The 12,110-nt window shown below is 36.1% G+C and overlaps 1 protein-coding gene across 6 annotated transcripts in view; it reads left to right on the plus strand.

The window, feature by feature from the left end:
- akap13a (A-kinase anchoring protein 13a) overlaps positions 1-10,008 on the plus strand; it is a 57,279-nt gene extending 47,271 nt beyond the window's left edge. For all 6 annotated transcript variants that reach the window (XM_077712552.1, XM_077712551.1, XM_077712550.1 and 3 more), the window contains 8 exons: positions 1,942-2,109; positions 2,860-2,933; positions 3,993-4,037; positions 4,823-4,873; positions 4,954-5,226; positions 6,784-6,963; positions 7,043-7,319; positions 8,221-10,008. In XM_077712552.1, the coding sequence (XP_077568678.1) occupies positions 1,942-2,109; positions 2,860-2,933; positions 3,993-4,037; positions 4,823-4,873; positions 4,954-5,226; positions 6,784-6,963; positions 7,043-7,319; positions 8,221-8,273 (1,121 nt within the window). In that variant the 3' untranslated portion in view covers positions 8,274-10,008. The remainder of the gene's footprint in view (positions 1-1,941; positions 2,110-2,859; positions 2,934-3,992; positions 4,038-4,822; positions 4,874-4,953; positions 5,227-6,783; positions 6,964-7,042; positions 7,320-8,220) is intronic.
- The last annotated feature ends 2,102 nt before the right edge of the window (positions 10,009-12,110 follow it).

A 12,110-nucleotide genomic window follows, 5' to 3' on the forward strand; every position in this document is an offset into this window, starting at 1 on the left:
GCCCGAGAAGTCTTTCTGATGCTGGAGATGTTTTGTTATTGCTCTCAGGCCCTGCTGCTTCCCTTCTAAATGCAAATTGTTCTCACACTCCATTGTCCTTAAGGACACAGCTGCAATGAACACTCTTTTCTTTTTTCCTATTTGACAAAACACTTTGGTAAACTTTAGTCCTTAAGTGACTTTTTAATGTCTTTTTGTACCACCACATCGTACGTAGCATGTGAGGATAGCGAGGGGAGGTTCATTCTTAGTAACTGGTTGACACAAAGACACAAAATGGCGGACCGCTGTGAACGTCCACGTTGGTTGCGCTTCTTCTTTTTTACGACAAAATTGACTTGAATTTGGCAGACGTTAGTTTCCGTCATGTCATTTTGGCTGAAAACAATTTCAAGGAGCGCCTCAAACTCCCCCGCGGTCGTCCTTGTTAGCATGTAGCCGTAGCAATTAGCGATAATGAATATTGCTTGTCGACTTTGAAAAACAATCAATTCAAGCCTTGTTGAAAAAAAGACTCATTTTGTTTCCTTTTTTTTTTGGGAGCGTTCCGCCTCATTTCATCAACTAACCGCTAACCGTTATTTTCCCTTGATTAGATAAAATACACATTTGTGTCCTCGCTGGCTTTGTTTAACGACAATTTAGATATGCATAATTACATAAACATAGTGAGCATTGAGAAAGTCTTCTTGCTGCTTACTTTTTTTTTATCTCTAACCTGATAATAAATTGGTTAATTGGGAATATTTCACTTTCTTTTCACGTTGTAGGCGAGGAGGAAAGAGGAATTTAAAAAAGTAATGTGTTTCCTATGTACAGTGGTACCTCAGGATATGAGTTTAATTTGATCCGGGGACTGAGCTCATATGTCGATTTACTTGTAAGTCAAATGAACGTTTCCCATAGAAATGAACTAAAAACAAGTTAATTCGTTCCTAAACTCATATACACACATGCACACATATACACACATGCACACATATACACACATATACACACATATACACACATATACACACACATATACACACACATATACACACGTATACACACGTATACACACGTATACACACGTATACACACGTATACACACGTATGCACACGTATACACACATATACACACATACACACATACACACACATATACACACATACACACACATATACACACATATACACACGTATACACACGTATACACACGTATACACACGTATACACACGTATACACACGTATACACACGTATACACACGTATACACACGTATACACACGTATACACACGTGTACACACATGTACACACATGTACACACACACATATACACACATATGCACACATATGCACACATATACACACACATATACACACATATACACACATACACTCATACACACACACACTCATACACACACATACACACACACATATATACACACACACATATACACACATATACACACATATACACACATATACACACTTAAACACACTTATACACACATATACACACATACACATATACACACATATACACATATATACACATATATATATATACACATATATACACATATATACACTTATATACACGTATATACACATATATACACATATATACACATATATACACATATATACACATATACACACATACACACATTTACACATATACACATATACACACATTTACACTCATACACACACATACACTCATACACACACATGCACACACACACACACACACACATATACACACACACATATACACACACATACACACACACATACACACACATCTACACACATACACACACACAGTCTCGTCAACACATTTGATTGCAACGTACATGTGGAACAGGTTGTTGCCAGGCAACTGCTGGCGTAACTCGCTTATCCAAATGATTTGTTTAGTGACCGTGCATCCATTTTGTGTGTTCGACAGTGGAGACTCTACAGACTCTGGTGAACGGCAGCCTGGGCGGAGCCATGGCGGGTGTACAAGATGTTGGTGGCGGCGTTGGCGGAGGAGGGGCGCCCGGCTCGGGGTGTTTGCCCCGTCGGGCCGAGACCTTCGGTGGCTTTGACAGTCACCAGATGCAACTTAGTAAAAGTAAGATGGTGGGATAATAGCAAATTTATGTTTGGGAATTGATTGCAGTGGTACTTTGAGATATGAGCCTAATTCGTTGACGGATTGAGCTCGTATATGTCGATTTAGTCAAGGGGTGTCAAACACACTTGTTTCCTTTGTATTAGTCACTAATACTAATAATTAGTGCAAAGAATGAGTCAATTATCAAAATGTTTATTAACAGAAATGTCCTTTTACATTATGAACAATAAATTATGAACAAGAGAATATCATAAGAACATAAATAAATGTATATTTATGTTGTCTGCACGTACTAAAACACTGCGCCCTCTAGCGGATAATACAAGAACTACAAAATGTAAAGAAAATTTATATTTTTTTTATACAATGCAGCTTTCTTCCCCGGGCCGTACTAAACCACCAGACGGGGCCAAATCCGGCCTGCGGGCTGTATGTTTGACACCCCTGATTTATTCGGAACTGAAATGAATGTTTCCCATAGAAATGAACTAAAAACTAATTAATTTGTTCAATGAATCTGAAAATAAGACCAAAAATGGGATGTTGGATTGGAGAAATATTTTTATTCGTTCTAATTTGCCATCTATGAACAAAGTAACAAATACCTAGTGGTTTTATAGTACTAAAATGTGTTTAATAGTACTAAAATTAGACAGATTTCGTGGAGGGGAGACTTTTTGCACGGCAACGCGCTCGTAACATAACGTAGCAAAACACACTTATCTATGGCCGCCTCTTTTCCCGCAGGCGGAGACAAAGATGAAAGCGAGGAGGCCACCAGAGACTTGCGGAGGACGGAGTCCGACAGCGTCCTAAAAAAGGTACGGCCCATCTTCACCGTAGACTCAACGTTGATGTTTACCATCATCTAAAAATGTCTGCCGTTTGTCATGCGACACATACTTTTGAAAACAAATAGGTCGTCCCTTTTATGGTAGAATTTTATTCATGGATTATCTTGAGAATTTCCTTTTCTATCGCACTAGACGTTTATTGTTGTCGTCCAAAACAGCGCAATTCATCTATTTAATTTATTATTTATTGAATATTATACTATTATTATTTATTAATTATTAACTATTATACTATTATTTATTAATTGTTAACTATTATACTATTATTATTTATTAACTATTAATTATTATACTTACTATTCATTAACTATTACTATTTATTAATTATTAAATATTATGCTATTATTATTTATTAATTGCCATACGCTTATTATTTATTAATATTAAATATTATACTATTATGTATTAATTATTGAATACTATACTATTATTATTTATTAAATATTATGTTATTATTAATTATTGTACTATTATTATTTATTGTTATATTATTTATTATATTATTATGTATTAATTATTATATTATTTTTTATTAATTTTTATATCATTATTTATTCATTAGGAATTATTGAACTATTTATTTTTATATTATTTATTATATTATTATGTTTTAATTATTATATTATTTTTTATTATAATTATTATTTATTCATTATAAATTATATATCTTTTTATTTAATCAATTTACCTATCCAGACATCCAATCCATTTGAACCGGGACCATTCAGTTTACATTCCAGATTTAGTTTATTTCCATTGTGCTTTTGCGATGGTTGTCATGAAGAAGTGGAAAATAAAGCTCACACATTACATAATCACATTATGAGATTCTTCTTCGCATTAGTTGGTGGTTTTCTTGTAAACTTGCCTCTTTTTTGTGTGTGTGTTCCGCATGTTGCATAATTCTTACATAATGATCTCTACAACAGCTCGGCCTCACGAAACACCCGCACGGGTGCACATGACACTAATGGTTGTCCTTGTGTGTGTGTGTGTGTGTGTGTGTGTGTGTGTGTGTGTTTGCAGGGAGGAAACGCCAACCTGCTGCAGCTTCTCAAAAGAAACAGCGAGGTAACAAAGACACTTCCTGTCGCTAACCCGATTAGCTTAGCCGCGTTGATATGGAAACCAGTTTAAATGACGTTAATTACTCTTTTTATCCATTTTGTATCAATGGCATACCATGTATGGATTGATATTGTATTATTCTGAACTATAACGAATCCCAGATTATGAAATATAACATCTATTTTAAGGTATTAGTATAAAAAGGACACGTGATTTTAAGGTGTGTTAGTTAGTGCGTCCATGTACTTTAAATCTAGTTTTTCCATTTATTTTCCACTTTTTTAAACCTTATTTTTTAATTTAATAGTTTTATATTGTAGGTAGGATCAATTTATGCCTCGCAGTATATTATTAACCCATAATAAATCCGAACACACATAATTCAAGAGGCCTATGTGGGTTTTCTCCGGGTACTCTAGTTTCCTCCCACATTTTAGATATAATAATTATAGATTTAAAACAATATTTATTCTAGCTTTTTTTAAATATATTTTTAGATTTTACAAAATAATTTTTGAACTAAAAACACAGAAAAAAATGATTAAAAAATGACAATTATTGATTTAAAAGAGCGAAAAATCAGTAAATTTAATATACATCTATACTCTTCATTTTAATTTCATCCTAAAACTGAAAGTCGGCACTCATGATTGACTTTCCCGGGCCACAAAATGATGCGGCGGGCCAGTTTTGGCCCACGGGCCGCCACTTCGACACCAGTGAAAAAAATACTTTTTGGACTAAATCCAAGTTGCTTATAGTAGATTTTTGTTCTGTTTTAAAAACAGCAGGTGCTGCACAGCGTCTCCAACCTTCACTTCCTGCTCAGCACACTGCAGGTACGCCATCCGGCACCCCCAACATCTTACTTCTCAATCGAGTCTTAGTTTGGCTTACTCATTTCACCCCCGATGGTCAGGCGGTGGTGGTGCAGCAGGACAGCTTCATCGAAGACCAACGCCAGGCCTTGAGCGAGCGCTCGCCGTCGGCCTGCTCGTCATCGCGGCCGTCCTCGAGGCCCGGCTCGCTGATCGAGCAAGAGAAGCAACGTAGCCTGGAAAAGCAACGGCAGGAACTGGCGGCGTTGCAGAGGCAGCAGGCGGCACAGGCCGACGAGCGCCGACGACGTGAAAAGGACTTTGAGCTCAGGGAGAGGCTGCTCGGTGACAAGGAGGCTATGCTCAATGTGCAGGTATGTTCGTTGTAACATTGCATTGCGTTGTTTTATCATGTTAACTACTATATACCGTATTTTCACGACTGTAAGGCGCACTTAAAAGTCTTAAATTTTCTCCAAAATAGACAGTGCGCCTTATAATCCAGTGCGCCTTATATATGGAAAAAAACTAAAAACCAAAAATGAAAACCCACCACTGTCGGATATTAAAAAAACACAAACGCCTGAACTGAAACAATACTGTTAAATATGCAGATGCCATCTTAGTTTACAAAATCTTCCATCATATAGCCCCCCCCCCCCCCCACTGCAAGATTGTATACAAAAAAATCGAAAATGGCTGGCTCTAGAGGTGACTGTAAAGTAGTGAGTGCTTCATAGCTGGAAGTCAAGAGCAATTACCGTAGTTTCACCACTATAAAGCGCACTTAAGTCTTAAATTTTCTCCAAAATAGGCAAGGAGCCTTATAATCCAGTGTGCTTTATATATGGGAAATAAATTAAAATGTGTCATTCATTGATAGTGCGCCTTAAAATGCGGTGCGCATTGTGTATGTGAAAATACGGTACATTGGAATCAAATAGGGTCGGTTATCTGTTATCAAATTGTCACAAAATTACTGTCATCTGTGACCTTTGACCTTAATACTCTGAAATCCATTATTCACTAACCAAATTTTAATATTATTTTCCGTTTCATAACATATCCTGCAAGTTTGATTAAAATAATAAAGACCCATAGATACGTACCTATTCTGACCTTTGACCTTAGCACCCCAAAATATAATCACCAGGTCCCTTAGAATAGAAATATCCTTATTTTCAAGATAATTTAAGTACAAATAAGAGATTATTAATAATAACATTAGAGACTTCTTACCTCATTGACCTTTGACTCCAATAATAATCCACTTTTTAAAAAATCATATTCAACAATATCCTGCAAATTTGACGATAATCCCATAATTTGTATTTATTTTGTATACTTATGATTAATATTCTGATTTGTGACCTTTGACCTCATTACCCAAATATATAATAATTTCAATATTATCTTTAACACAACTTACTACCCCAATTTTAATATTACAAACTTATCCTGCAAATTGAGTAATAATCCATTTAATCCTACATATTTTACATACATGTTTGTATTCTGACATCTGACCTTTGACCTCCAAATCCAGTAATGTAGTCACAGCTGTTTTCCTCACTCTTGATTTATCTGCAACACAAACATGGACACATTAATAACACAATACATAATTCCCCAACATGAATTATTGCATATAAACGAATAAGACCATATCTTACATACTGTTTATATTCCAACTTGTGACCTTTGACCTCCAAAATCCACTAATATAATCACATCTTCTATTTTACTCAGTCTTGATTCATCTTTAACACAAATATGGATACATTAATAACAAAATACATCATTTCCCAACATAAATTATTGCATATAAAAGACCGACCCACAAAATGAGAACATTTTTACGGGAATCTATTGATCTGGCAACCCATTGATCCACATCACAACACCCATAAATTGACTATTCCTCACCACAGGAAGAAGAAGTGTCCAAACAGCAACGGTCATTGGACGAGGAGAGACGGGAGTTAGCCAATCGGAAGGGGGACTACCAAAGGGACTTGGAGAGACTGCGAGACGCCCAGAGAAAGTTGGACAAGGACAGGGAAGCCCTGAAGAGACAGATGGACAAGACGGACGAGCGGCGGCGTGCCGAGGTGAACGAAACGCAAAAAAATGGCTTTGAAAGGGTTAAAATGGACGATTTTTTGACGTTTTTCCTCACCTGAATCGTAGAGGACTCCTTCAACGGCTTCGGATGAGTCCCAGTTGGCGGGTAGTTGCCAGTCTTTGGACCCGGACTCCTTGGATGCGCTCTCTTCTGCATTGTCGTCGTCACAGCGCTGCAAAGCCAAAACTCGCGGCCTCAACCCGTTCATGTCATCTTCTTCGTCCTCTGCCAAGACGGGGGAGTCCAACAAGCAGTTGTCTAAGAGTCTATTGCAGTTGGCTAAAAACCGGGGAAAGGATGGCAAGGATAAACGTAAGAAGAAGGTCAAAGGTCAGGCTGGAGGTAAGAAGGCCAAGCTTGTTAATTATTGGATTTTTTTTGTTTTTTTTTAATATGAAATTACCTTTATTTTATTTATTTATTTTAATGATGTCTGAGTGTCAAAACACTTTTTAAGGCTTAAGCACCCCTGCAAGTGTAAATGATTTAAAGAAAAAAAATTAAGATACACAATTCATGCATATAATCCTTAGTTGGGATAGGCTTAAGCACCCCTTGCAACCGTAAATTATTTTAAAAAAGAAATTAACACAAAATTCATGCATATAATCCTTAGTTGGGATAAGCTTAAGCACCCCTGCAACCGTGAATGATTAAAAAAATTAACATACAAAATTCATGCATATAATCCTTATTTAGAGTAATTTATGGATGGGTGTGTGTGTATGTTAAGACTAAATCGCTACGTTTGTCCAAACCGTGCAACGTAGAGAGTTGAATTTTTTTTATGGTGGCCAATAACGGCTGTCGGATTCTAATAGACAAATGATTGCATTTCTTCACCTTCTCTACTAAGTGTGTAAACTCAAGAGATTTTTTCCAATAGAACAACAATTGTCAATTGTTCTATCTTTAAAAGATAAATAAAATAATGTACATCATGAATGAGGACAGAAACCATATTTATATGCTAACATTTGTGAAACAAATACCCATTTTACTTCTCTTGAGGCACTAGCAAACAATCAAATTTCCAAAATACATAGTGACATAAATACCGATTATTTACCACATGGCTTGAGTTAAAACGAATTGGATTGGATTCAAAATGGAATCTCGGCATGTCGTCTTGCCTAAATTTACCTCTGCTGCGAATGCACCAAAAAAAACTCTAGTAATATAAAACCTCTAGTATGTATAGTTAGCATTGCTAACATTAGCATTTTAAAATTGTCCCTTCCAGATTCCCAGCAACTCCCCGACGCCACTCTAGATGGCGAGATCTTCTTCTGCTGACTCATCACGCGCACTTTCCCGGCAACTAGACTTTCTAGATAGCCGATTACGGGGGTGCCGGTGCTGCTGTTCTTCTTCCACTTTCAATTCCATGCGGGATTATCTTCAAATTTGCAGCGCGTAAGTCAATGACCACAAAATAGCCAACGATCTTTTCACGGCTTTTTGTTTACGCTTTTCTATCTCGTAAATATACTTTTTTTTTAAAGAAATTTCAAATTAAAACGCTACCGTCAAAATAAAATGAAACGCCATGTTCTGGCGTTAAGATTTGAAACGCTTTCATTTGAAATAACATTGGTTTTTGCGTGTTTTTGACAATTCAGAATTTTTTTTGTCAATTTCCTACGAAGAAATGTCATCGTTTTCAACAAAATCGTTTACGCCGCCTGGGAACTTTTATTTTTTTAATTTTTACCTTGACCACTCGTCGTTCGCTCTGTTGGGAATTTAATGATTAAAAAGTCATCTTTTTTTAAAGATAAAAACAAAAGGAATAGACATGTTTTATTCACGTTGAATGTTATGGGATGTAAAAATATCGACATTGCAAGCAATTTTATTTTACGCTTTAAAAGAAAGCATTTTATGTTTTTGATCGAAATGTTAAACGTGATAAAATTCTGAAATACGCGTTTCATACAAAAACTTGTTCAGCCAGATGTTGGGATTTTTTTTAAGTTGGGGTTTAAGACGGAAAATGACTAAATTTGAATGTAAATGTTCTCATCTGTATAAAAAAATGCTATTTTGGAGGAAAATATGGTTCACGTTAAAACGTTATTGTTGAACAAAATGCGACTACTGCCAAATTTGTGATTTTTTTACATCAAAAAACCTTTTTCGCCACCAAAAAAATAACATTTTTTCCCCCAAAAACTATTTTTTTCCCCAAAAAATTACATTTTTTTCCCCCAAAAAACATTTTTCCCATATGTCTAAAATCACAAAATTTCAGATACGTTAGCTCTTTTTTAAGCTAATTCCATTAGCATGTCAAGAACACACTTAAAATTAAATTTAGCATAAAAATAGCACCAAATTCAATTTTTTTTATCTCGATCAGAATTTCACAAATTACCTTAAAAAAAATTAAAATGTAAAAATCCCCAAATTTGATATTTAATTTCTCTCCAGCAAGAAATAATTTTTAGCGAAAAATTGGAAAGCACCACTAACAGGATAATTTTATTTTAATTTACTTGATACCTGCAGGTCAGGTAATAATAGCAGACAGGAAGTTGGAATAAGCCACGCCCATTTTTCCAAAAGTAATGGAACGCTCCAATCCACCAGGGGCTATTATAACGTAGTTATTACACATTAATTCCAACTTAATGCGTGATTCACTATTCTATTAGCATACGGCAGCAGCTTTATTTTGGAAGGAAAGCTACTTTTTCTACTTCCTGTAAGGGACAATCACTCAAATGAGAGACGCCGTCGAGCCTTTTTTTTTTTTTTTTGCTTATTTGTTTGTTATTTCTAACAAACTAGCGGCAAAGTGCACTAAAAAAAAGAGTTTGCTCCTTTCAACCGGTTAAGTTGAAACAAAAAAAAGTGTAAATATTTATGTAAAAAAAAACAAAAAACAAATCAAATGTTCAAAAAAGTTCTTTTTGGTGATTTGTTACCGTTATTTTCTAAAGATGTTTTATTTATGTTTAATGCATTCCCGTTTTGGGGAGGGTAAAGATGTCAAATCTCTCACCTAATAAAAAAAACTTCAAGAAAATTTTTGTCTCTTTTTTAGAAAAAAAAAAAAATTATTTACCCTATTTTCTCGCAAAAAACAGTATATGTCGCACCAAAAAATGACTGAATCGAGGGTACGGCTTATATGCGCATAAATTAGACTTGACTTGCACTAAACTGGAAAGCAACAAAGACGAAACCCTAACGCAAAACAATATGGCCTTTTCTTTCAAATTAGAGCAAACATAAACAAATAAATCGCGAAACTAAATTATTTTAACGTCTGAATAAAATTAAAGTAACTGTGTCTTGCATAAAACATAAAAAAACTCACTTGTGTCATTCAGGGCGCCGCCATCTTACCTCAGGATGACAAACGAGACCGTCACGGACACACTTCCTGGTTGTACTGCTCACATGACTTCCTTTTTTTAATTCGTCCACGTTAAGCCACACCCTGGATTGATACAGCATCTAAGAAATACCACAAATGATTATTTTTCTTAAGATTTTCCCTTCAAAATAACACATTTGTACTCCCTATTAAAACCATGAATATGGAGGTGAAAATTGTAAATCAGGGGGCGGCTTATACGAGAGAAATTGCTAAAAATTTGATCATTTTAAGGGTGCGGCTTATACGTGAGAAAATACCTCCGAAGGAGATGGACTCTTGGCCAGCATGGCTTCTTTCCAAGCAGCTCGGAGGTAATCAATAAATGTTTTACTTACCGTCCTGAAGGTAGTGATTGTGTATTTACCTCACAGGAGCAAGTACGCATCTGTTTAAAGAGTTTCGACAGGACATTTTTTCTTTACAATGTTTTCCAAGAAAAAGGCCAAATTCTGATGTTTGTACAGAAGGGAAAATGGCCAATCCAAAAATTTGATTTAATATTTAATATTCCATAACGAAGTAATACTACGAGTCTTAATATTGCCAGAACTATTATTTCTTATAGTCGGTGTTAAAATTGTTGTCAACAAAATTGAAAGGAACAATAAAATGCAACAAAACAGTCAAAGTTGGAGATTTTTGTCGTAATCTTACCGTTGGTGAAGGAAGTGGTTAGCACATAGTGCCTCACAGTTCAGATATCGAGGGTTCAATCTCCGATTCGGACCTTCCTCTGTAGAGTTTGACTGTTCTCCTTGGGGATTGCATGGGTTTTCTCCGTGTACTCCAGTTTCCTCCCATATTCTGAAAACCTGGAAAATTTGGGCGACACAAAATTAATTGTACTGTTATATTTGGTGGTGGAAGGAATATTCATTTAATTTTTTAAACCGCTTTATCCTCACTAGGTGGGGTGGGTTGCTGGAGCCTATCCCAGCTAACTTTAGTGGGGGAGATACCCTAAATCGGCGTGACCGGACGTTTGGTCACCGGACGGTTGGTCGCTGGACGTTTGGTCGCTGGACGTTTGGTCGCCAATCTTTTGGTCGCCGGTCTTTTGGTCCCTTTTGGTCAAATGTACTTCGATATTAAACAGTACTTAGATATTAAACTCTCTCTTAGATATTAAACTCTCTCTTAGATAGTAAACTCTCTTAGATATTAAAATCTCTCATGAATATAATTTTGAGAGCTGGCTTCAACAGTAAACTCTCGTTACCATTTGACCAAAAGGGACCAAAAGACCGGCGACCAAACGTCCGATCACCCTGAATCATTGGCCTTTGAGTTGCGCCTTATAGTGCGTAAAATCTGGTATAAATGCCAAAACTCTACATTTCATTCAGAAACTATAATTAACTACACTTGCAATCCATTTGAACTGTCACCGACCATTCAACCCAATGCCCTCTCATCGTCAATGGATTGGACGCCCATCGCCGTCGACGGAAACTAAGTCTTAAAATGGGCCACTGCTTCCCCGAAGCTAAGTAACTCTCCATGTCCTTGTCTATAAAGAACTACATAATAGCGTCTTCAGCTCATAAAAGTGAGCTACCTAAAGCTATAACAACCCATTTATTGTAGCATTGCAACTCCTTTTTTTTTTACTAACGCTTGTCTCTCTTTCTCTCTTTTCCATTTCAGTCACATTGTCGGAAAAATGCACCAAATATCCTCGTCATGTCTTAAAAGGCGGCTTTGTCATAGAATCCCACTTTCCTGTAATGACTGTGGGAGCCGCT

The sequence above is a fragment of the Stigmatopora nigra genome, chromosome 3 (assembly GCF_051989575.1).
Source record: "Stigmatopora nigra isolate UIUO_SnigA chromosome 3, RoL_Snig_1.1, whole genome shotgun sequence".
Classification (NCBI taxonomy): domain Eukaryota; kingdom Metazoa; phylum Chordata; class Actinopteri; order Syngnathiformes; family Syngnathidae; genus Stigmatopora; species Stigmatopora nigra.